At 49.3% G+C, this 24,601-nt stretch overlaps 7 protein-coding genes across 7 annotated transcripts; 2 read left to right on the top strand and 5 right to left on the bottom strand.

Moving 5' to 3' along the window:
* Positions 1 to 189: 189 nt before the first annotated feature.
* ASPSYDRAFT_141569 (putative rRNA biogenesis protein RRP5) lies at positions 190 to 5,774 on the bottom strand (the record flags this gene model as incomplete). The annotated part of the gene is made up of 3 exons (XM_040841158.1): positions 190 to 732; positions 797 to 5,260; positions 5,316 to 5,774. 3 exons carry the CDS (start codon positions 5,772 to 5,774, stop codon positions 190 to 192), a joined length of 5,466 nt encoding a protein of 1,821 aa, XP_040708832.1.
* Positions 5,775 to 6,136: 362 nt separating this feature from the next.
* Positions 6,137 to 8,379, top strand: ASPSYDRAFT_54397 (WD40 repeat domain-containing protein; the record flags this gene model as incomplete). Its single annotated transcript, XM_040848849.1, has 3 exons — positions 6,137 to 6,776; positions 6,829 to 6,939; positions 6,989 to 8,379. 3 exons carry the CDS (start codon positions 6,137 to 6,139, stop codon positions 8,377 to 8,379), a joined length of 2,142 nt encoding a protein of 713 aa, XP_040708831.1.
* Positions 8,380 to 8,664: 285 nt separating this feature from the next.
* Positions 8,665 to 10,859, bottom strand: ASPSYDRAFT_366922 (chaperonin-containing T-complex alpha subunit TCP1). The gene is made up of 6 exons (XM_040845458.1): positions 10,734 to 10,859; positions 10,620 to 10,667; positions 10,471 to 10,556; positions 10,313 to 10,417; positions 9,215 to 10,249; positions 8,665 to 9,165 (listed from the first exon to the last, which is right to left on the bottom strand). Exons 1-6 carry the CDS (start codon positions 10,774 to 10,776, stop codon positions 8,782 to 8,784), a joined length of 1,701 nt encoding a protein of 566 aa, XP_040708830.1. The 5' UTR covers positions 10,777 to 10,859; the 3' UTR covers positions 8,665 to 8,781.
* A 169-nt stretch (positions 10,860 to 11,028) lies between these two features.
* On the top strand, positions 11,029 to 12,974 carry ASPSYDRAFT_54395 (proline--tRNA ligase; the record flags this gene model as incomplete). Its single annotated transcript, XM_040848848.1, has 3 exons — positions 11,029 to 11,376; positions 11,427 to 11,596; positions 11,660 to 12,974. 3 exons carry the CDS (start codon positions 11,029 to 11,031, stop codon positions 12,972 to 12,974), a joined length of 1,833 nt encoding a protein of 610 aa, XP_040708829.1.
* Positions 12,975 to 13,881: 907 nt separating this feature from the next.
* Positions 13,882 to 16,189, bottom strand: ASPSYDRAFT_366918 (uncharacterized protein). The gene has a single exon (XM_040845457.1). It carries the CDS (start codon positions 16,001 to 16,003, stop codon positions 13,964 to 13,966), a length of 2,040 nt encoding a protein of 679 aa, XP_040708828.1. The 5' UTR covers positions 16,004 to 16,189; the 3' UTR covers positions 13,882 to 13,963.
* Positions 16,190 to 19,191: 3,002 nt separating this feature from the next.
* ASPSYDRAFT_26985 (uncharacterized protein) lies at positions 19,192 to 19,732 on the bottom strand (the record flags this gene model as incomplete). The annotated part of the gene is made up of 2 exons (XM_040844344.1): positions 19,192 to 19,530; positions 19,658 to 19,732. The coding sequence occupies 2 exons, from the start codon at positions 19,730 to 19,732 to the stop codon at positions 19,192 to 19,194; spliced, it is 414 nt and encodes a 137-aa protein (XP_040708827.1).
* Positions 19,733 to 20,751: 1,019 nt separating this feature from the next.
* ASPSYDRAFT_169176 (3' exoribonuclease family protein) lies at positions 20,752 to 22,238 on the bottom strand. Its single transcript, XM_040843395.1, has 2 exons — positions 22,005 to 22,238; positions 20,752 to 21,951 (listed from the first exon to the last, which is right to left on the bottom strand). Exons 1-2 carry the CDS (start codon positions 22,138 to 22,140, stop codon positions 21,119 to 21,121), a joined length of 969 nt encoding a protein of 322 aa, XP_040708826.1. The 5' UTR covers positions 22,141 to 22,238; the 3' UTR covers positions 20,752 to 21,118.
* Positions 22,239 to 24,601: the final 2,363 nt, after the last annotated feature.

Below are 24,601 nucleotides of genomic sequence, written 5' to 3'. Positions count from 1 at the left end.
CTTTCATCTGAAAAAGGACCTCATCTACTGTGCAGGAATGCATTGCTATAATGACCTTTTTTGCCTTCAATATCTATAGAAAAGAAGCCCAGGCTATGTATGATGCTTTTTATGTACAACGTACCAACCCAAATAAACATCGTAATCATCACAAAGAACCCCAAGAACGACTCCAAATTACATAGATGTTCATTCCTGCTGCAGAGATTTGACATACTCCGCTGCCTTAGCCTTCGTTTCTTCAACAGTCTTCTCGTCGCCCTTCTTCTCCTCAAACTCAAGCCACTTCTTGAAGAAGAAGCGGGCCTGCTTAGGTTTAACCTTCTTACCCTCCTCGATAACCAATCCGGTGTTCTTCTTTGTATCCCTGATTCCAAGAACGCGCTCAAACAGGCGGCGGACCTGCTCGGAGTCGCCATTCTTGATTTCCAGGTCCAAAAGGACGTTCCAGAGATCAACACGCTTGGGGAAGGAAGAGAGAAGGCCTTCGAATACGGTGCGACCACGTTCGACGTCACCGTTCGGAGAGCGGAATTCGAGCTGTGCGAATTTGGATGTCGTTTCAACGTGGGTGTGGGAGGGGAGGGATTGGAGGGCACGAGAGAGTAGGCCACGAGCGCGATCGGGGGCAGCCATGGTATCATATAGGAAGGTGGCGTAGTTGATAAAGAACTTGGGAGAAGATGGGAAGACCTTCTTCTTGAGAGCTGTTCGGAAGAGATCGTCTGCTTTCTGTTGTTGGTTTATTAGTGCCTGCTTGAAATCTTTGGTGAGACTGCCCGAGCAGCAAACTTACCTCGTTTTTGCCCGACTGGATGTAGATGCTCGTCAAGCGTTCATAGATCTCCTGCGTGTCGTTGTATTGGCAAGCACGCTTGAACACGTCTTCCAAGGAGTCATCGTCACCATATGTGTTCTCCAAGTTGAGCATGGCAACCCAAATATTAAGCTTCTCGGTATCTTGGCCAATGGTAATGGTACGAAGAGCACGTTCAGCGATTTCCCTGGCCTTGTCGACTTCACCCAACTCCAGTTGGAAAGCCATGTATTGCAGCCAAAGCAAGGAAGAATCAGGTTCACCAAGCAAGAGTCGTTCGTAGTCCGCAATCGACTGTGGCCCATTAGCATCAAGCTCCCCAGTTCGATCAACTTGGATCTCTGGCTTGCGGTGCTTCTTCTTCTTCTGTGGCGCCTTGTTCTCATCAGAATCAGAGCGCATATCCTCGTCTTCATCCTGCGCATTGCCGTTCCAATCAAAGCCAAAAGCACCAAGACCGCCCTGTCGAGTCGCTTTCGTGGGTTCGCCATCACTCTCTTCTGAGTCGCCTTCACTCTCATCTTCACTTTCACTCTCGTTATCGATATCAACCCCACCCATTGAAACATCACTGGCATCATCCTCGCTGTCGTCAAGCCCTTCAATATCGACACCACCATCGAGACCGTCGAGACTGACCCCTTCAGATTCGTCATCCTCGTCTCCACTGCTCTCGTCTTCTGCATCGTCGTTGAAATAGGAGGCTTTCAGTCCGAAAGAGATCTTTCCTTGGTCACGGTCGATCTTGAGAACCTTCGCTTTGACAACGTCCCCTTCATCATACAAAGTCTTGGCGTCTTCCACGCGGTTATCCGCCATTTCGGTGCGATGGCAAAGTCCGCTAACGTTGGACGAACCATCAATAACGATGAACGCACCAAACTGCTCAACCTTGCGTACTTTGCCAGTGACAATTTGGCCGGGCTTGAGGTCATGAAGTGTGATGGGGGCCTTGTAGTTTGGATCGAGTACAGAGTCCTTCAAACTTATCTGGAGCTTGTTCTGCTCCGGATCGACGACGGTGACTCGGCCTTTGACCAGCTGGCCAATCTGGAACGAGTCTTTCCACTCCTTGAGGTAAGAGTCAGAGATATCGGAAATCCTAACAAACGCCGTAATGTTATGCCCGACAGTCACGAAAAGCCCCCCGTCAGTAACGCGACGTACGAAACCGCGAATAATATCATTGACCTTGATCTGCTTCATGGAAGTAAATTCGGGGTCTCGAACGGGAAGGGAAGAGCTCAACACCTTTGATGGTCGTAAGGAGAGATAAATCTTCCGGTTGGCCTTGTCTACACCAGTGACACATGAACGGACGACCTCGTTCTTCTGATAGGCATTTGGATCAGCCTTTGAGAAGTCGTCCGCCAAGTCGATCAATTCGACAGCGCCTACTAAAGAGTTGTTGAGTTGCATGAGGACTTGTTTCTCAGTAACCTTCGTCACCCTCGTAGGCAAAATCATGCCAACGGACAGATCGTCAATTGTGATGCTATCGGACCTTTCCTTCGCTGAGAGATCAATGTGACCCTTCGCAGCGTCGACCGCAGTCACATGGAACTTCAAAGCACATCCGATCGGGAATTGTTTTTGAATATCCGCAAGGAGCGAGAGGTCATCAGACGCATCAACGAACCGCAATCTTCCACGGACATTAGGCGATAGACTGACCCAGAAGAAGTCGCTACCGATGTTATTGACAAATCCAAATGACGACGAACCAGCCTGCACTTGCTCAATGGTTAAGGGCGCAGCGTTATTTGCCTTGACAAACTGAGGCTTCATGGAGAGTTCGTAGACGTTGAATTTTCCGGTGCGGTGGCTGATGGGTAGGAAGGTGTAACTGCGAGCATCATGCATACCAAGAACCTTTGCCGTGACGACCTGTCCGGGGCGGAACTTGTTTAAAGGTTGTTTCTTGTTTTCAATGTCTTCCCATTTGTCAAACACCTCGGAAATATCTATCCGACCTTGAACATTATCAGCAAGCTTGACATTGATTTGAGTTCCCTTGACCGAATTGATCTTGCACTTCAGAACACGGCCGACGGTTATATCAGACTTGCTTTCTAAGCTCGGGTCAATGGGTTCGACAAGAGAATCATCGCCAGCAACTGCAGACTCCTTTGCGGACTTCTTCCCTTCTTTTATGGACCTCTCCTTTGGACCGGCATGCGTCGCTTCCGAAGGATCCATGCTCAAAATGAACCGCCGGAAATCGGTATCAAGAGAGTGAACCGTCGCAGAAACCACCTGGAAGTTAGTTTTGTCAAAAGCAGGCTTGTCTGCATCCGGTCCTAGAAGCCGTTTGGGAACAAGGCCAATGAGCCCACCGAGGAACTGCACGAACAGACCAGTGGGCGTAATGTTTCTGATGAAACCTGTTATTTCAGAGCCTTCCTGAAGGTCTTCGAATGTGACCGGCATTTTTCCTTGCTTGGTAGCCTTCTTAAGGCTCGCTCGGCTCGTCACATGAATGAGGCGATGGGCTCGGTGAATATCAAGGACGACAAGCTCGTTAAGCTTTTGGCCCACTCGAACCTTGGATAGAGTCGAGGTCCGTTTGGAAGCAGATCCATCTGCAATCTGACCCACGCTCAATCGAGCCACGAGACCACCGAGATCATCCAACTTAAGGAGCAAATAATCGTCGGACTTTTCAAAGACAGTCCCAGTAACAGACTGCCCAGGACGGACAGTTTCAAAGGCCGTGCGGTAACTTTCAGCGAGGGATGATGGGTCTCTGCAAGAGACAGAAAGCTTCTCCTGGGATGCGTCGACATTCAATGCATGCACATTGACGACTTGGCCGAGTTTAAAGTGTTGTGAAGGGTCCTTAATATAAGCCTCACTCATTTCCGACACGGAAAGCCAGCCACGGATCGAGCCGTAAAACTGAACCACGGCACCACTAGGCAATATGTTGACAATGGTTCCTGGAGACTGAGATCCGGGAAGTATGTCCCGATAGTCTTTCCAAACGGCAGCTTCGCTATTCAGGAGACTCTTTTTCAAAGTCAAGCGGACTTCACGCTTCTCGAGATTAACTGATAGGACTCTTGCTGTGATTGTGGCACCCTCTCGAAATTTCTTTTCAGGGAACTGTAAACGCGTATCTGCAAAGTGCACCGCTGGAATGAACCCAGTTATACCGTCGGTCAGAGAAACAATCAGGCCGCTGACTCCTGATTCTCCAACCAGAACCTTAGTGATATTTACTTTGACCACTGCACCAGGAGTGACATCCTCTAGACGAAAGAAGGGCTGGTCAATAACCTTTCTCTCAAAAGAAAGCGAGTAGAGGTTATCAATAGCGCTATATCCAACAACTCTCGCCTCGTGGGTGCTGCCTGTTCTGAAGGGACCATGGTCCGAAGAGATCGTTTCGACCTGCCCATCTGCTAGTCTGGAAACATGGACAAATCCCATATGTTTAGTTGATCCAATTTGGACGTAAACGCCAAGGCCTGGATCTACATTCACAATGGTAGTCTCCGGTACCACGGCCGAGATTCCAGGAGCGTCATCAGAGGAATTGGGGCCATGACCCTCGGTTGTGAATTTCTGAACATGGTCGAGCATTGAGAAACCAATTTTGTAGGGCTCCGATCCAGGGAACGTGCACGATATACGGCCCTTGATCTTAGCACCATTGTGATACTTTTTCATCAAGTCCGTTTTCCCTGTTGCGCCACCAGAGTGCACCAAATCCACGGTAGTATCCAACATTCCCATTATTTTCCCAATTATTCCTGTTGAGGACACATCAGTAAGAAGGATTTCCGCCGCAGCACCCGGAACAAAAGAGTTGATGGTAGGCGCCACACTAAGGAAATGCGACTTTTTGATCGACCCGGAAGATTGGAGATTGGCAGACAATTTGACCACATTACCACTAGCGTTTTGGCCAGTGACCATGCACAAAAAGACGGAACCTTCCTTGATGGTAGAATAGTCCGTTTTGGGGTCAATTTCTTTGGATGACATGAACCCTTTGACATCAGATCCCTCAATACCTAGGTCCATGACCATACCGTGATCTTCTATGCTCGCAACGGAAGCTTGGACAGCAGTGTTCACGACAAGGTCTGTTTTCTGAAGACCGGCGTTCGCTGACCTTGGATCGATTGAGAGCTCGATGCGCCTCTTGCTCTTTGAACTGGCGTCGGCCGATTTATTTCCAACTGATACGACGTAGGTTCGCAGGTATTGACCCAGATAGAAATAATCCTTCAAGTCAAAATCCTCATCTTCTGAGTCCTGTTCCTCCTCATCGTCATCCTCCTCCTCCTCTAGCATCTTCTCGATTTTGTTTTCGAGGGTCTTCGACACGGCGGTTAAAGGGACGTAACCGGTCAGGTTGTTTGGGAGTGAAAGCCCAATGTTGTGGGCATTTATGCTTGAGACTTGCCCTAGAATGAGGGTTCCAGGTACCAGACGCTGATTCCATTAGTGAATGGGCAAAAGAAATTAACTATGAAGGAATGTGCTGTACCTTGAAACTTAAACCTTCAATCTTCACACCCTGTTTCTCCCGCTTATCCTTTTTCGCATCCTTCTTGCCCTTGCCCTTTGAATTTTGGGATTTCTTGGAGGGAGCTGTCTCGTTCTCTTCGTCTGCGTCTTCCATGTCTGTATCATCCTCGAATCCATCGTCGAGTCCTTTAGAAGGCTTCTTGGAACCACCGCTCTTTTGCTCGAAGAGAACATCCTTTGTCGCTTTGATATGAATTTGCTTTCGTTCAAGTGGTGTCAAGACACTTCCGCCACCACGAGGAAAGGAAGGCTCGTCGTCTCGCACGACTGTGAGCTCAGAAGCTTTCGGCGCAGAGTCGGCGGACGAAAGGCTCTTGCCGTCTTCCTTGCGCTCTTCAGTGCCCACACGCACACGTTTCTGAGGATTGCGGGCAGAAGCCTCCTCTGGGGCATTGCCCTTGCGCTTGATGGGAGCCATTTTCCGAAATGAATGAAAGCGCGCAAGCTCTCACTCTGAATTCTAGAAAATGTCTTTCCGTTCTAAGAAATTTTATCTTTTTTTCCCGCAGGTTGCGGCAGAAACCGACCGCCTGCTATGTATGGAGCCGATTTCAATTAAAGTGGTTGTTGTACCACGTGACCATTTCCGCGTCACGAGTCACGAAACGCGCTGCGTGCCTGTCCGGTTTTCCCTCTTGCCCGCGACGTGAACATTGCTGGTGGATTCTCAGCTCCACCATGCCTTCGATTCATTTGGCTCAACTGAACCTTCGTTTTCTCTTGCTTTCTTTCTTGCTGAAGTAGCATGTCACTGTATGCTTATTTTTCTCATGGGACACAATGACTCGCAGTCATGATCTCCCCGAGGTACCACGATCCGAACCCATCTTCTTCTCGCCATCCCAGGAAATCCCTTCTTCTCCGCCCTCAATAGCCTCCGATGCTGGGCTACGCCGCAAGCCCAAGAGGCCTCCGCCAGTTACTCCTCGATCCTTCAGGAGATTCTTCACTCCTCGTTCGTTGCAGGACAGTGGGAGTCTTGGAAATGGTGCCAGGACCAGTCGCCAGGCCCTCATGGCACTCAGCTCACCGGCAGTCAATCGCCTGGGCCCTGCTTTTACGAGGACATTGAAGGCTGCTATGAGCAAACCCGAACCTACAGATATGATGCGAACGCCGAGCAAGAAACGCAAGCTTTCGTTTTCCTCCATTGGATCTCCCCTTCAATCGTCACCCATACGCAAGGTTCGTGTTCGTGACTTGATTGAGGACGACGAAGAGGTCCCAATCCCCGTGAAAGACATCAATGTCCCTGGCGGAAAGGTCAACGAAAAGGAACCGGCGCCGCCTGCCAAAACCCCACTCAAGGTCTCTCCTGTTCGTCGATCTAAGGCTCTGCAAACCTCTGGGGCTCTGTTCATGCGCAGTGTCTTGGGGACTCGAGCCAATCGAGTGACAATGCGAGCAAATTCCGGCGCTGGTTTGTAACCGTCTGCTATAGTCTCTTCTGCCATTTTCTTACCGTACTCTAGGCTGGCAAGATATGACATCGACCTTCTACTCCCGCCCTGAAGATAGTCATGCCTGTAGAAGCTCGTCAGGCGATCGTCTTGCGCTCCCATTCTGCACAGCAGCATGCAACAGTACGTCAAGAACCCATCTTGTGATCGATTGTACTAATCATTTATGTAGCCAATACACTTGTTGCCGTTGGTGATGAAGAAGGTGGCATTCGGCTGCTAGATTCAGCGAAGAATGATAAAGTCGGATTCTCGAAAGCATATCTTACATTTCGCCCGCACGCGAATGCCATTATGGACATGGATTTCTCGTCTGATGATATGTTACTGGCAACTGCTTCGGGTGATCAAACTGCAATCGTCATTGATATGGCCACACAAAAGCCTGTGTACTGCTTGTCCAACCACGTTTCGTCCTTGAAGCAAGTCAAGTTTCAGCCAGCCGCAAACAATAAAGTTCTTGCGACTTGCAGCCGTGATGGGAATGTTAATATCTGGGACCTGCGCTGTAAGGGCTTTGAGAAACCTTCTCTACAGGTTCAGTGTTCTCTCGAATCCGAATCCGAACTCAACCCCGCCATTTCCTCCAAGATGACCTACCCGCAAGTGTTGAATACTGTTCACGGTGCTCACGATTGGATGCCTCAAATTATGAATGTTGAGAGAGCGGAGCCTCAGGTGGCTCGTTCGGATATCACGGTAACTTCACTTGCATTTCTCCCGCCTGGCCGCGAGAATCTCTTTGTCACCGCATCTGAAGCCAATGCTTGCGTGCGGCTGTGGGATTTACGCACAGCACATAGTAACCGTCGCGGCCGCCCCGCTCTTCCACTATCCACAACTAAAGAACCAGACAGCCATGTCAAATACCGCCGGTTTGGAGTCACTTCCATGACACTAGGGGATGACGGGTCACGACTATACTCGCTTTGCCGAGACGGAACAGTATACGCATATTCTACTTCTCACCTTGTCCTTGGTCATGCTCCGGAACTCTCATTGAACAATATCCGTCCACGACGGTCGGGTGGATCTGACAAAAACGGCCTTGGGCCACTGTACGGCTTCCGTCACCCCCGTTTACGGGTTTCCTCGTTCTATGTTAAGATTGGTGTTCGGAAGGCCGCTGGTGACAAGCCAGGGATGCTAGCGGTTGGGAGCGGCGAGCCTTGTCCCGTCATATTTCCCACTGACGAAAAATTTATTGATCCTTCTACACAACAAACTGACCAGCTTGATCAACCACCCAGAACACCATCATTTTCCACTCGCTCTGGTCTGCGCCGTACCAACTCGGGTATTGGACCATCTGCCCGTCTAGAAGACATGGTCCCGATCTACCAAACTGGTACGCCATTAATCGAAGGCCACAAAAAGGAGGTGTCCGGCGTGTCGTGGACCGTTGATGGTGAGCTTATTACTGTAAGCGACGATTACAGCGCTAGATGCTGGCGCGAGGGCCCTGAAGCAAGAGACCTACGAGCAGGGGGAGAGACCGAGGGTCGCAGATGGCGATGCGGCTGGGCGGACACGAAAGACTCTTACGAAGACGAAGACGAATGATTCCTGTGTTTGCTATGCATTTGTTGTGTTCTTGGTTTTGTCAGTTATCCATTGCGAGCATTTCCGGCGTTGGAAGGCATACCGGTGTTTTTTGTTTAGCGGGTGTTTGATGAGTTTTTTAGAGGGCCTGCACCGCAATCATCATTTTTCTAGCGGCTACTTTGAATAGACCAGTGTGTTTGCATATGAGCAAACAAATCTAACCACACTACTTGTTGACTGAGAAACATCGTATCCATAATGGCCTCTGTTATACCTGGACCAGACCATGGTATGTCACCAGATTTGAGAAGTCCGGAGGTATCGGCATCAAAATAGATTCATATACTAGGTACTAAGATCTTATTATACTTTTTGTCTAATGTCGTACAGGACAGGAAGATCTCACATCCAAGGAAACCCTTAGTGACCGTGTCCATCATCCTCCTTGCGTTCAGGGTCCAGTTTGATCATAGTATCAATGCGCATGATGGCAATGCAGGCCTCGACGGCACTCTTGAGCTGCTTAAGCTTACCCATGCTAGGCTCCAGAACACCAGCCTTGAGGCAGTCGTGAACACGGCCCTTTGCCAAGTCGAGACCGTAGTTACGGTACTCCTTCTTCTTAGCTGCGGCCTTCTCTTTCTCGTTGGCCTCTCCTTCCTGGACGCGCTGGGATACGGCGTGTCTCTTGCGGAGTTGGGCAACGAGCTCAGAAGAGTCTTTCGCTGCATTGACAGCTAGCGTCTTGGGAACTACAAGGAGAGATTGGGCAAATTCGCCAATGGCTAGTTGCTCACGGGAGCCCTGTGATAATGTTAGAAGGTGCGGCAAACAGCGCGAGAATTGTACATACCACTGTGACAGCAAACTCTTCAAGATACATGTGAAGGGCCGTCTCGACGGCACCACCTCCTGGGACGATGCTACCGCTCTCCAAGGTTCGCTTGACCGCACAGAGGGAGTCGTGAACTGAACGCTCCATCTCATCTAGACTGAAATCATTGGGTCCTCGCAAGATGATGGATGCCGAAGTGTGGACCTTTGTACCCTTAATGAGGATACACTCATCGTCGGATATCCGGTCCTGCACAACCTCATCTGCATGACCCAAGGACGAGGCCTCAAATTTCTCATCGCCATTAAGGTCGGAGAGTGAGCTCACCAAAGTCGCTCCGGTAGCCTTGGCAATTCGCCTTAAGTCTTCCTTCTTGCATCGTCGGACAGCCATAGCACCCTTCTCAACAAAGAGCTTGAGAACCATATCGTCAATACCCTTGGTGGTGAAGACAACGTTAGCTCCGGATTTCAGGATCTTCTCTACGCGCTCGATGACAATTCCGGATTCCCTCTCACGAATCTTCTCCAGCTGATCGGGATCTTCGACTGTGATCTGAACGCCGAGCTTCATTCTCTCCTTCTGTAGGTTCATATCCAGACAGGCAATCTTTGCGTCCGTTATCCGAGTCTTCATAGCCTGAGAAGCAACAGTACAGTTGAGAGCATAGCCGTTGACGAGAACCGACTCTGTTCCACTTTTTCCGTGGGCTTTTAGAAGGTTCACTGCCTTGACTGGGTATTTGACCTCGTTTTTCTGGTTTGTAGTCTTCACCAACAGCATCGCATCAACGACCAAGTTTGCAAAGAAATCGGCATCGGCACCAATGATCTTGCTAGACATGGACGTTTTGGCAATGCTAACCAAGCTATCTTTTCCGAGGTTATCAACCTTCGTGGCAATGTTCTCGTTCATGTATTTCACGGCCTCCCGAAGTGCAAGCCTGTACCCATTGATGATGGTTGTGGGGTGAATGCGGTTCTTCATCAATTCATTGCCTCGGCGGAGAAGTTCTGCGGCGATGAGAACGACGGAAGTAGTGCCATCCCCGACCTAGAATTAAGATTAGACATGTACTATGATACAGCTGAGTGTGGGCGGAGGGGTAGAACACACCTCCCTATCCTGTTGCTGGGCCAAGTCCACAAGAATTTTACCAGCAGGGTGTTCAATATCTAACAGACCCAAAATAGTAGCTCCATCATTTGTAACCGTGACATCCTAAGATCTGTCAGTACAATACCCAAAAGTCGCGGGGTTCGTAAGCAGCGTACACCAATATCGTCGACCATCATCTTGTCCAAGCCCGAAGGGCCAAACGAACTCTTGACCACATTTGCAATCGCTTGTGTCGCCAGGACTAAATTTTGTCAGGTCTGGCAATAACAGAGGAGAGTACAACACGAATTTCGACTCGACATACCGCACTGGTCTCGAACATCGGCACCTGTGATTTTCTGGCCTCCCAGGACTGTGTGGTTTGGTTAGTTTGAGCGGGGAAATGGTGTATTTTTCAATGGGGGAAAAGAGAACGCACAGAGGGTGTCCGCATTCCGCGGGGCTTCGAAGATTCCAGCCATTTTCTTTCAGATGCTGCGTGAGCGAATGTCAAAAGCTCCGACAGCTGCTGGGAGGTTCATGCACAATGAACCATGGTGCTCCCACTAGGTAAAAGTTCTGCCGGTGTGCTCGGGCGGTGTACCAATATTTCATCCCACTTTGCCTGGTGACTCAAGTTTCCCCGACTCAGGAACCCCCAGTCATTGCCTCTATCCTACTTCGGATTCCCCTTCCTGGTTGACTCTTCAGGTCTCGATAAGGTCTTAACGAAAATGGCCAGCCAAATCCCTGCCGATACCGCGGGTGCCACTCAGGATTTGCCTGACCGCACCCAGAACCCCGCTGGGGAAGCCGCCCAAGCAGATGCTTCGAAGAATGCCGCAAAGAAGGCCGCCAAACAAGCCGAGATGGCTGCTAAGAAGGCTGAGAAGGCTGCGAAGGCCGGAAAATCTGACAAGGCCCAGAAGAGCGCTGGTAAGGGACCGAAAGCAAACCCCGATAAGGCTTTGATTGGTATCGATGTTGGCAAGGACGAGGACTTCCCTGGCTGGTATCAACAAGTCCTTACCAAGGGGGATATGCTTGACTACTATGATGTCTCTGGCTGTTATATCTTGAAGGTAAGAATGGTTTAACATAGATCAGATAGTTCCTCGCTGATAACGGCTAGCCTGCTTCATATACTATCTGGGAAGAGATCCAACAGTGGTTCAATCTGCGCATCAAGAAGATCGGCGTCAAGAACTGTTCTTTCCCTCTTTTTGTTTCCGAGGATGTTCTTCAAAGAGAGAAGGATCACATTGAAGGCTTTGCGGCTGAGGTCGCTTGGGTGACTCATGCGTATGGAATAACCCCTGTTTTCTCTGATTGACAGCCATACTAACGATATACTTTCTGCATCAGTGGCTCAACCCCTCTCGAGAAGAAGATTGCGATTCGCCCCACTTCCGAAACTGTTATGTACCCCTACTACGCCAAATGGATCCGGAGTCACCGTGACCTGCCTCTCAGGCTAAACCAGTGGAACTCGGTCGTTCGATGGGAGTTCAAGCATCCTCAGCCATTCCTTAGAACTCGAGAATTCTTGTGGCAGGAGGGACACACGGCGCATCTTACTGAGGAAGGTGCTCGCGAGGAGGTTTTGCATATCCTTGATCTCTATGCGCAAATCTACGAGGAACTCCTGGCTGTTCCGGTCGTCAAGGGCCAGAAGACAGAGAAGGAGAAGTTCGCGGGTGGTCTCTACACGACTACTGTTGAAGGATATATCCCTGCTACTGGTCGTGGTATCCAGGGTGGTACTTCCCACGGCCTGGGTCAGAACTTCAGCAAGATGTTCGGCATTACTGTTGAGGACCCCTCAGTTAAAGGCGATGAGAAGAAGCCTCATCTCCACGTTTGGCAGAACTCGTGGGGTCTGTCAACTCGTACTCTTGGTGTTATGGTCATGATCCACAGTGATAACAATGGCTTGGTTCTTCCTCCTCGTGTTGCTGAGACCCAGACAGTCGTTATTCCCGTCGGTATCACCGCGAAGCTTAGTGAACAAGACCGTGCCAAGCTGTACGCTGAAGTGGACAAGCTTGTCGATACTCTCATTGATGCTGGTGTCCGTGCCACTAGCGACAAGCGCGAGGGATACTCTCCTGGCTGGAAGTTCAACGAGTGGGAACTCCGTGGTGTTCCTCTGCGTATTGAGTTCGGCCCGGGAGAGTCCGCGGGCAACTTTGTCACTACTGCCCGTCGTGACGTCCCAGGCAAGGACGGCAAGGGAACCATCGCCATTCCCGAACTGCCGACGGCCGTCCCTGCTCTACTTGAAACAATCCAGAGCGACATGTACAAGCGTGCAGACGATCAGTACCGCACTCACAGGAAGCTCATCACCAACTGGGACGACTTCACTCCTGCCCTTAACGACAAGAACATCTGTATCATCCCCCACTGTTTGACAGAAGAGTGTGAGGATCAGATCAAGGATATGAGCGCTCGCAAGGCTGAAGAGGACTCTGGTGAAGCCCAGGACTCCCGGGCTCCTAGCATGGGCGCCAAATCTCTTTGCATTCCCTTTGACCAGCCCGAGGGCATTGTCCCTGGCGAGACAAAGTGCACCAACCCTAAGTGTACCCGACTTGCCGAGAAATGGTGCATGTTTGGCCGTAAGTTTCTTCTCCACCGTGACCATTGGCAACTAAGATGTCTCTTGAGTACTAATTAAACACCCTTATAGGTTCCTACTAAGCACCCCAACCCACTCACCAATAAATTCACAGGGGCGTTCCCCCCTGATAGACAACGTTTTCACCTCCGCCATTACCATGGCTTGCACGATCGACTCTTTACGACTCTAACGTCACTCTTATCACCGTCACAGGCACTGTTTTTATTTTTGCTTCAGTAACGGTAATCGTTTGGTTTTTTTCGAAGGTGTAGAAAAATCATGTAGGGGAGGGCAGGGGAGCTGGCGCAGTTCGGTTGTTAGGCGGGCATCATTGGCAATTGGAATTGCGTCGCATTTTCGGGTTAAGATTCGTTCGATTCGGATACCTTAGCTATGGTTATTATGGGTTTATCGAGGAGTCTGCATTAGGGTATGTAGTAGCGAATGCTAAGCCCTCATATTTATTACTTTTCTCTCCCCGCCTGGCCAAAAGCATCACGGTTGGTATATATACCCAGCGTCTATTTCATACCGCCGTATAAAACCAGGACGAAATAATATAGTATCAACATGTCAGGCCATTCTTATCATTCGGCGGTTATAAAGTGGTACGTGGTAATGTATTTAGACCCAAGTATTCTAGTGTTAACCCTAATGCAAGAAATATAGTGACCTACATGGAATGCAGATGGATATAGTACAGATAGCCCAACCAAACCGTAGGGAATGTTTTCTCGAACCAAACCCCCACCTAAAAAAAAAAAAAAAAAGGCGGCGAATCAATAGAAGAAGTACGAGAAAAATGCTTATGCTAATAATGAACAGATCAAGGAAACAGAATGAAGGAATTGGTCCTCTCCCGAGTAGGCAAATAGGTAAATAGACAGATGAGAAGAATCAGATAGTAGGCTCGGCACCAGTAGCTTGTTGCGTTCAAGTCATGTGTGTAATAAAACATGCACAAGAAGAAGAGTAGTGTAAAGTAGTTTTAGGTGTGACAAGGCCTCGTGCGTTTCAGGGTCGTATAAAGATATAAAATCAATGGACTAATAAGAAACAACCGACTGCTCACTCGTCGTACGGTTCTTCGCGAAAGTACTTCGTAGACTTAAACTGCGGCTCGACTTCCTCGGCCAGTTCATCAACCGATAAGCATTCCGAGGCGTCGTGTTCTCCGCGGTGTAGGTCACGTTGTTCTCATCGACGCCTTGGATCTGGACCTGCGGGATCCCACTGATGCTGGGGAGGTGGATGATGTCAGAGTCGCCGTCATCATCAGCAAAGCCCATATTACCCTCGTCGGAAGCGCCAGTTTGAGCGCGCATGTAGAGAACAGAGGGGGTTGTGGAGCGAGGGCTCCTTCCGGTGTTTACAGAAGAAGTCCTCTTCCGCTTGGCCTCGCCTGAATTCTCAGACCGTAATAGCAGGTCCATGTATGTGACTGAGTTATCTGGGTGGCTAGGGTGTTGCGGGATCAAGGTGTCAAAGAACCCAGGAGAGGGGGGTGGAGCATCGGTGTGCCGTCGTCGGCTGGGGGCGTTGGAGACCCCGTGGGCAGAGTGAAGTGGAATACTAGTGGAGATACTTTTGCGTGTCTCTGAGTCACGTTCGTGTCTTTTGGTGAAGGAGCTCATGCGACGCCGTCTTTGCCCATCTTTGAGGGCGATTGGTTTGGGCGGAGTAGCACTCTGGTCGAATGAGTCCTCTGAGGGGGAAGGAGTGAATGGTGGCCCTTGGTCAGGAACAGGAACCCTCTGAAAAGCCTCATGGGAGTTGATTTCGCGAATAATCGCATCTTGAAGAGTTTCAAATGTTGGGTGCGGTGTAAATGCCTGTGTTGAGGTGTATGCTTTGCGGAACATATCCATTATCTCGGCTACTTTTTTATTCGAGCTTGGCAATGGGGATTGTGTTGGAGTTGCAAGGGGTGCTGGACTGTTCATGATTTCTGCGATGCTGGGGTTCTTCTTCCCGTCAAGAGTGCTGGGGGTTGGGGGTTGGATAGCTCTGTGAGTGATCTTCTTGGGTCTCCCTCGAGCGGCCAACTCGGTGTTAATGGAGAGATCTAAAATGTTCTTTTTCGAGCCCGTTCGAGGTGCCATTGGAGGGCGCTCATCTTTGGGAGTGCTTGGCAAATGCGAACTCGGAGTAGCAGTCACATGCAAATCTCGGGTCTTCTTGTCATTTGAGCTCCTCTTGACATATGCGACTGTGGGCAATGTTGGGCTATCTGGTAAAGGGGTGTTGGTCCAGGAATCCCCTTGCTTATGAGCAGGCGGGACACCTAGATGTGGCGAAACACCCCCTTCAGACATATCCTCCTGCTCGGACATCACGGTTGGAGCCGACCTCTGCGTTCGCAAGCATCTTTCAGCCGCAGCGTTTGATTCGTTTGAGTCGGCAACCACCTGATCTCGAAAAGATTTTGGAACGGAATATAGAGCTTCTTGTGAGATTGAATTGACAAGCTGGCTTTCGTTAGATATCGAACGGGACCGGCCTCTAGCATCATGGTCTTGACGATGGAAGTCCATCTGATAGGAGCGACTCGGGGTGAGTCGGGGTCGACTAGTGCCGCGAGAAAGTGAGCGGCTTCTCCTTCTGTTCCGAGCAATATTCCGATCTGCCACGTCCTCCTGATATAGAGCAGATATGATTCGGGAATAGGCATTCCGTTTCCGTCCATTGCGCGGCCGAAGAAATGGTACCATGTTACGCTCGGCAACGTCCTCGTTATAGGGAGCTATCGGGGACGCAGTCGTCGTACGAGGCGCTACGCCGGGAGACTGCGTCTGATACCGATGGCCTGAGAAAAGAGCATCGAGAAGGTCGACATGCCGAGGATTCCTAGGCGCGAGGCGACTGGAAGCACGGGCGAGTGGGATGTGCGAAGGGCGTGCTTTGAGCTGATCATGCAGAACCTCGAACTGCCTCTCAATGTTCTGAAAATGCTCATTCTCACTCAATGCGGGAGACGCAGTGTTGGGGGTGCGGGAAGGAGGGCTCTGTGTTTGGGATTCTCGATCCCCCGAAGCTGGGGTTGACGGGGTCTTCTCCGCATGGAAGAAGCGTCTTAGGGCAACCATACTTGGTCAGTGCGCAGAGGTGTGTAAGATAAGAACGAGTGACGAATGGAGCTCAGACCGCCCGTGAAATGAGCGTCAAGCTTTGAGGAAGAGGATGAAACGGAGCTGTGATTGATTGAAAACGAGGGCGGGGGTCGTTTCGTAATGAGTGTGATCAAGCCGTCATAGTAGAAGAAAGAGAGCAAAAGAATGGCGAGGCCGGTTCATAGCATTTCGTCCCTGAGCGCCGTCGAAGGCGTCATAACCCGCAAGAACGCTGAAGAAGCAGAGAAGAGGTCAAAAGTCAAGGCCATGCAGGAGGAGGAGGAGGAGGAGGAGAGAAAAGAAAACAAGCGCCCACGGGCAGGCAGGAAGAAGAACCGAAAGTGGAAGGCTATGGGATTTGCAGATCACACGAAATAAATTCTCGATCAGGGGGACTACAGGAACTAAGAACTTGAGAAGTGGTCCAGGTCTCCATCTCTTCCCAGACCACCGGCGCTGCAATAATAAATGGGGCAGCGGTCACGAATCGGAAGAACGCGACACAGAGTTTTAGCACGAGCTCGAGATGGATTGGTTTCTCCGGTCCTTTGTCTGATTTTCGAGCCTGACTCTTGAGCCGACTCTGCAAGTCAAGACCGCGGAAAATTGGAGAACGTGCGTGAACGTCTGGATTCATCATGCAGGTTGGCCTTTTCGCCCCAGTGACAGGCCGACAGTCGGCGCAGTCGTCGTAGTCGTCGTCAGTCGTCAGTCGTCAGTCAGCACAGCTGTCGCAGGCCCTGGAATTTGGATCTACAGCCATTCTACCTTAACAGTGTTGATTATTCCAGCTCTGGTGGCAGAGTCCGGCACAGCTCCCTCTGCACAGCTCGTTCGCCGAGACAACACGCGGGAGAACAAACGAAGCCGGTGGTCCCAATTCGAAGCAAAAAAGCAATTTGGAGTGGCCAAAAGCAAACAAAGACATGAGCCCACTGCCAAATTTCCAGGCAGTCCCAGGCACAAACCAAGATGGGGGCGATCGTCGCCTCCAAATCAACCGCGCCCTCTTTTGACGGCTGCCTCTCCGTCCGCCGTCCTATCGGATCTGCCCACTCCAGCGATGCTCACTTGGCTCGGAGCCAAGGACGCTCGGTTGGCTTACAGGTTGTTGGCACTGGTAGTCAGTTGTCACGGACTCGAAGGAAAATGACAGGGCCGGCCGGCCAGGAACCACCGTGCTATAATAGGTTCCCGCTCCAGCCCCGTTCGCGAAAATCGCACTAATCCTGGACTGTCTTGAAGTAGATCACAAAAACTGAAACACCGACTCGTGATAGCATGAATCTTGATCCCACTCGTTCGATCGTATCGGCTCGTCGAGTTTACGCTTTGTTTGCATCGAACACGATCAGTCGAGAACGATCGATCGATATGAGATCTATCGAATACGCACAGCTCCTCTCGAAGTCTTTGTTATTGATTATTGAGCATTGAGCAACCCTCTGCAGGCCCCCCTCAATTATCCCTCGCGTTTATACCCACTACTGATTGCAAGGGACAAACATGCACGGGGGCCATGCTATGCAGCCATCGTCACAATCAGTTCATTCAACCACGTAGTCGTCATGTTTGTTCTCGTGCAGCGAATCAGATTCTCTCGAGCTGGACTTCGACTGGAAGCAAACCGCCTGGAATCAGCTGCCCTTTTGAGAAGCTGTTGCGCGGTGGGAGCATGTCGCTTTGGCGGTTCGCGACGATCAAACACTGCCCTCGTGTCTGGTTCTCGACTCTACCCCAGGAGGACCTGGAAGATGGAATACCCAAAAACTCGAAACCCCCATTTTTGCAACTCCTGAACCAACATAATAATATGAACCAAGCGAAGTAGAAAGCTGTCCAGGTCCGGATACGGAGTATTAGTCTCGATTATTCCCAATTATTTCCGAATCTATTTTCGCCCGAGGTCTATAAAGCCGCCCATCCTTTCCAGAATGGGCGAAAGTATCCGCGATCTATTGACCGTTCAACAAATCCCTGGGTCGGGCCTCCCCCTGAGACTAACAGTCAATAGTCGCCCGGAGGATAAGCTGTTAGCTGTCTGCTGCACTTTTGACAGCTGCGACAATTTCACAAGACCAGGAGCACGGACGGTTTGATATTATGGTACCAATAAAAGAGCCCTTCCGTCAGATGAGTGCCATCCAGGTATAGAGGGTAGGGGGCATATCAGCAAGATTTAGGGCCCTATAAACGATAATGCTGTCGTCGATGCGCTACTTAACAAACGGAAATAGTCCAACAATTTCAGAGTTAGCCTCCTGGCTAGTCGGCGAACGCTCGATCCGATCATTCGGCTGTGCATCTCCTGATCGCCTCGTATACTAGCTGAGTATTGACCACAAAACCCAACTCGCCTCAAGACCTGGAGTATCTAGAACCACCCACAAAGAAAGTCAATACTTAGCCGAGACACTAGCCGAGAAAACGGCCGTGATCTAGCCCTTTCTCCAACTTCCAAGGTCGGCTATTCTGTTCTTGTGAAGAACCAGGTTTTTCCCCGCGAAACCAGTCACCAACGCAATGTTGCATCTCGTTGTTGTCGTTGGCTGTGGGGGGCGAAGGCCTGACTCCGTGAGAGATTAGTTCGAGTGTGATAGGCCGATAGCTTAGGTCCTTCGGCCGCTTCGCCGCTATCACAGCTTCAGGCGCGAAGGATTTTTGCGACGCGACCGTGCTCGCCCTGCACGGTGGCATTGTGGTTGTCAATCAGGGGACGAGCATTGCCCTGGAACCCATCATTGGCGGGAGGAGCCAGAGCGGCACGTTGGACTTGCTTCGATCGACAAAATTTCTGAGGGGACAAACAACACAAGAAGACGTGGACTTGAAGAACAGGGATGGCTTGTGCGCTATACTTATCACCGCATATCCGTTTGCTCACGTGGAGGTGTGATACTTCTAATCGTCTTTCTTTCTCAATCCTATTGGTAAAGACTTCTGAAATCCCCAAAGATCCTGTAATCTACCCTGTTCATATGAGGAACTCGATCCTATCCATGTTCGGTTCGCATCTCTGTATATGCACCCCAATCACAATATGGAGAACCGATCAGCCAAACCTCAATTCCGAACTCCAGTCAGTATCATCTCTCTTGCGAATCAACATTTGTAACAGCCCTCTTCGTCCGACTTCCCAAACACGACGAACCACTGAAAAGACCTTAAGCATCACTCATTTCCTCATCTTTCATAACCCCCACTCCACCATCCTCGTTGTCCTCCTCAGCATCACCAGGCTGAGCATCCTTCCCCTTCGCCTTCACCTTCTTCCTCGCTGATCCCGCCTTCGGCGCCACCTTCCTCTTCTTTGACGGAGATGGGGTAGTAGGTTCTGCCATAACTTCGTCGCCATCCTCCTGCTCATCAGAACCAACACTGGCACCCAAATTGAGTTTACCATCAACCAGACCGCTCTCAATCTGCTTCTTCAGACGGCTGTAGCGCATGCGCGCGGCGGGGACCTTGAGGCCTGCTGCGGCGCCGACGGCTTCGTAGTTGATCTGTAATACAGGTGAGTGTTGGTAGTTGTTTGATTTCATATGCGTGTATGTTTGGTGGAATGAAGTAGTGTGGCTGTGGGAGCTGGAGCTTGTTTTGGCTTCCCAGACTGCACTTGATTTGGCTTACCTTGGTCATATCAGAGTTCACCAAGCAGAGGTAGAGGAACATGAGTCCTGCGTCAGGAAGGGAAGCGGCAGGCATTGTTACGGCTTTTTCTTGGTAGATGTGGGGGGAACGTAAGGTGTGGTTGATATTTGCTTCTCTAAGCTGGATGTAGAGAAAACAGTGTTGAGGTAAGTTCAGAGACTGGGGATAGGAACAAAAGGTCAACAAGATAGACAACCCGTAAACAGTAGAAATGCGGGTGTTATCCGAAATAAGGAGGATAAAGAAGGACAGAATAGTAAATCACTATTCAGTGATAATAGTAACACTGGCTGCGACGTACGCCTGGGAACAAACACATCTCAGTGTTTTTATATTTGTCACATATTTTTTCTTCACTATGAAGGGGAAGGATACTGTATTGCTCTCCTTGATGTTTTTCACCCTATCAATTATGTCTGTTGCTGTTGTAGCCTCGATCCGGATATCAGCTTAGCAAAAAGTTCTTCTGTATACAGTTGCCATATCGATTCAAGATTAGTAGTTTTTCCGGGCGAGGGCTCGTTTCTAGGTTCTCCGATTGATAGATGATAAAATCAAGCAGTTCACCCATCTTTAGAATAACGGAAGTTCTTCATTCTCCCTATACAGATTGCTCTGTGAGAGTACACAGAGACCTCTACTGATCCGAAACCTTCTCCACTACCGCTGGTGTGTCTAGAAAGCGGTGTCTTCAATACTTCAACAACTAGTAATCTTATTACTTTACCGGTAGAGTATACGGCGTAATACTCAGAACTTAATCCGGGCGAACAATATATACTTTCCAATTAATCATGTACTGTGCCTGACCTCGATAGGCCCCAAACAAGAGAATCAAGAGCTACGCGAAGAATATACCAGCGTCAAGACCAAGCTGAAAGAGACTGAGTTCGAAAATATAGGCCAATATGCCTCCGGAAAAACAGATATTCTCTGCAAGGTCCTGAGAACAGCCGGGTGGAGCGATGAAGACCTAGATCCAGTGATTAAAGCCAATATCTAACGTATCATTTTCCATCTCCCTTCCAGTGAGGTTTCTTTAGTCGGAGGAGCGTTGGTCAAATTTTCTACATCCAAATAGCTTTATTACTATGTAAACAGATCCTGTTAAGTCCTCAGCGTTCTGTCGACTCACCAGTGTTGGCTTGATTATATGACTAGAATTCCGAGAGATTATGAATGCTGCATTCAGGTGCAGCAGCCCTCTGAGAAGACTGACTCTGTACCATGTCGTGAAGGTCTGTAACTTTTGTAGGGGTCATCAATGCTATGTTGAGCGTAATATTCCAGCAATTCTCGACAATGACTCTGGAAAAGGATAGATACAAGGAAAAATGAGTCTAAGGGCGTGTCCAAGATAGCGACATTGTAAGGTATAAGAATCCTGGAGATCAATACTATTCTTAAATGCGTGAAGGCATGACAGTAGGTTGTATTACATTACGTAGAATCCCCATTGGGTAACCCAGCAAAACGCAGCGCTGATTCCCGAACAGCTTCTGCGAGGACCGAGTGCGCTCCTCGCGCTGCATCCACAGCGCCATCTATCAAAGTTTCGTGACTCAAGCTCTGGTCCACCGTTCCAACCGCCGCCTTTGAATTGTCGCCTTTCAGCCAAAGTTCAGTAATTTCATCCCGTCCTGGCATATAAGCAACCACGCAAGCCGATAATATTGATCGATGCTCTGCGGGGTCCGTGTCAAGCATCAACTTGGGAGCAGAAGTGCTCCCATCAGCATACTCATCAGCAACCACGGCAGCCACACCTCCAGCGACAAGATCAAGACAATCAATACGAGCATCAGAAATAGCTGCAGAAGCAGCTGTGATGCATCCAGCGAGAACATTCATCATCCCCCAAGCCGCATCATGGGAGTCGGGTGCGTCTGCCCACCACCGGTCATCCTCCGCTTCTAGGATCGTGATGGTGATATCGAGACCACTCTTTGGCCATCTCTCTGCGACAATCACGCCCCGGAGAGCCGTCTCTAAGTGTACGCCGAGATCACGTTCGCTGGCGTCGCGGATATGCCCTTTGCGCTTGCGGGCGGCGAATGGTGCGTATTTGACGTGAGTGGTGAGAACGAGATTCGGAGAAAATGTCGCAGATCGAGGGAGCGGTTTAGGTCCGTGGACTGTGCATGCTAGTTTGAGCGACGAAGAAGGTGGTATTAAGGATCTAGGTGATGTCCGCGCAGCGGAGAGAGATGCTGATGGTTCGAATTCGAGGTAGGACGACCCAGATGCAGAAGGGATGAGACCGGTCTTAAGGACTAGATATAAAGTGTAAGTTTAATCCAGTAAGCCTGAAATCATGTATTCTCACAGATCTTTCGCAGCTCACTCGGCTGCCTTTGGCGTTGTGGTCGCTCCGCCGAAGTGGTAGTGGACTCGATGGAAGAGGCGAAGACTGGAGGCCGAGTGCCGCCAGGCGGCCCATTGATTCTTCGTCTGTCAGTCATTACACATGTCTCAACTCGCCCGTAGTTCCTTGAGCGACCGAATGCGATCGAAAGAAATAGCAATATGAAGTCTCGAAGGCTGCCGTCGCAGCCAAAAGCGGAATCTACAATTTTGAGAGTGTTTGCACTGTTTGATCTGGTGGAGTCGGTGCTTAGCTCGTCTGCCCTCTTATTTTTTTTTTCTTCCTCCCGCTTCGCTTTCTTCTTCTTCCCACACACATGCACTTGAGCTTTCGACAGCTTCCCTTTCAAATGGTGGAAGGCAGCTTTTCCAACTTTGCTTCTTGACACAATCGACTTTGAAACCCTATTGCTAACCATATAATGTGAGTTTTTTTTCTTCTCCCACCCAGCCACTTCCATGATGAATTCGATTCCAAAAATCGTAGTTCTGGCGACAAACAAATGGGCCATTGAACAAACATGCATCACCATCTGATCCACACCGTTCGAAGCTATACAGTCAACAGTTTTCTCGTTTTGGGTTTCTTGCTGACAGCTTCCAAAGGTAGTTTAGGTGGCCCAAAATTGCTGTGACATCTCATCCTGCAACGGTAAGAGTTTTCATCTTTCTCCCTTAGCATCAATCCTTGCATGATGAGAAACATTTTTTTTTTCAGTTCTGCTTCTGCAAACATCTTGAAGAAAACAAAATACCTTACCAAATCTCCTGATGCATCTCAATTTGCCCATCTTGTCACCATCTGAACTTACCTTGGTTTTTGGCAAGTGCTGACAAGCTTCAGGAAGCAGAATTTGTGTTCATTGCCAGTAACAATGAATATTATAAAAGGTACGGACTTGCATGCTGCTCAATTCCACACCAATTGCACTCCCCGCGATGCCTTTATGATGACAACTAGTCAATCCATTCAATGATTCTCTTTGAGAAACCGCCTTTCGAGCTTGCATATGTCAATGAGACCCTGCAATAAGATTCAGCGATCTACCTATCCACTTCCCTGATACTGGACCTTTTTTCACTCGTTCTTCGGAAGTTGAGTTGAGAACTGGGAGGATGGTTGTGGAGTGTTGGATGGTGGGCTCATATCGCTGTATTCCTCGCATTGTTCGTAGTGACTACTTGCTCGCTTGACTTGTGTCAGGCCCGTCTTGGGGCTTGTTGTCCGTCTTGGATGGCTTGTTGCTAGGCTGGGACTGGCAGAGGATGGGATGAATTAACCGGCTTGCCTGATAACCACTCGCTACAACTGTTGGCGAGGACTGTGTTCACATAACCTAGAACTTCTGGTTACAGTCTACTGACAGGTGTTCAGTGTAGTTTCTACTGGAATGACTCGTTTCTGAATGTCTAACCGCAGCTGAGATAATACCAGCTAGTTTCCTCAGAGTGAGTATTCCTTTATTTAAGTCTCGTGCCCTATCTGCTTCATTTTATTTCCGTCGCCTCCACCGATCTTTTGTCGGCCGATTGGATGATCACATGATGAAATATTTCGGATGTAAACTCACAGACCTGTTCTGAATTGCGCAAACAATTGTGTGGAGATTTCCGTTGCCTTCCTTCTGAATGATCTTATGCCCTTGACACTACGTTCTATTCCTACTTGATGAAACGAGGAACAGCTTGCTAACCTCGTTTTTAGATAGAATTTGAACAAATTATCGAGTTATATCATAGCATAACACAAATATGAATACAGACTTGGTGTGGAAATATATTTCGATCAACGTAGTCCATAACACCACTGCCTAATAAAACCTTAGCACGATCTCCATGACTTAGGACTCTGACTATCAAGCCAACCTTCCATGTCTTCTCATCCCAGTATCAGACGAGGAACAAACATTTATTTACCAACAGACCGGTCAACGTGGTCTTCCGGAATCTTCTGCCCAAGATTCCTAAACTATGCCCTCTGCTAAACGCAAATCGAGGTCGTCGAGCACCTTCGATCCTCAAAAAAGAACTGAAGAACTCCAGTCCTTCCAAGTCGAGAGCTACACGAGGTTCAAATTTGACATTGAAGAAGTGATCCATCTCTATACAATCTAGCAACTCCCGAAACTACGGACTTGTCATGCCGTTATCCAACACGGCAAGATGGTTGAGTTGCTGGATAAGTGGATTACACCCAAGGGCTTTGGGTTGAAGTGTGGATTCGTCCCTCATTTCTACATCTACACTGGATGAAGCAATATCGGGGAATACTAAACTGCCTGACTTACCACAGGGATACGCATTCCAAGAACTCCCAAACCCCGGTCTTAAAAAACTTCTTTCACACTCCGAACCACAGCCGCTGTCAACGTCGAACTATGCAATCGGTTGCCTGTTAATGCATTGCATATTTCGATTCTATTATATCTGGATTGTTTTTCATGTCCTATCTCCATAAACAGCCCCCTTTTGCACCAAGGTGGCTTCTGTTGTTGTCGATATTATTATGGTATATTATATTCTATGTTTTCTTCCTCCGTATATTTTGGATCTTGAGAT

This window comes from Aspergillus sydowii (assembly GCF_001890705.1).
Source record: "Aspergillus sydowii CBS 593.65 unplaced genomic scaffold ASPSYscaffold_1, whole genome shotgun sequence".
NCBI lineage: Eukaryota > Fungi > Ascomycota > Eurotiomycetes > Eurotiales > Aspergillaceae > Aspergillus > Aspergillus sydowii.
Note: the sequence above shows the minus strand (reverse complement) of the source record. Positions and strands in the feature narration are given on the sequence as shown.

Coding starts and splice junctions, on each gene's coding strand:
- ASPSYDRAFT_366922 (XM_040845458.1), bottom strand. CDS start 10,776: ATGGCTGGAATCTTCGAAGCCCCGCGGAATGCGGACACCCTCT. Junction 10,557..10,619: donor CGATGTTCGAGACCAGTGCG/GTATGTCGAGTC, acceptor GACAAAATTTAG/TCCTGGCGACACAAGCGATT. Junction 10,418..10,470: donor TGATGGTCGACGATATTGGT/GTACGCTGCTTA, acceptor GACAGATCTTAG/GATGTCACGGTTACAAATGA.
- ASPSYDRAFT_366918 (XM_040845457.1), bottom strand. CDS start 16,003: ATGGTTGCCCTAAGACGCTTCTTCCATGCGGAGAAGACCCCGTCAACC.
- ASPSYDRAFT_169176 (XM_040843395.1), bottom strand. CDS start 22,140: ATGACTGACAGACGAAGAATCAATGGGCCGCCTGGCGGCACTCGGCCT. Junction 21,952..22,004: donor GAGTGAGCTGCGAAAGATCT/GTGAGAATACAT, acceptor CTTTATATCTAG/TCCTTAAGACCGGTCTCATC.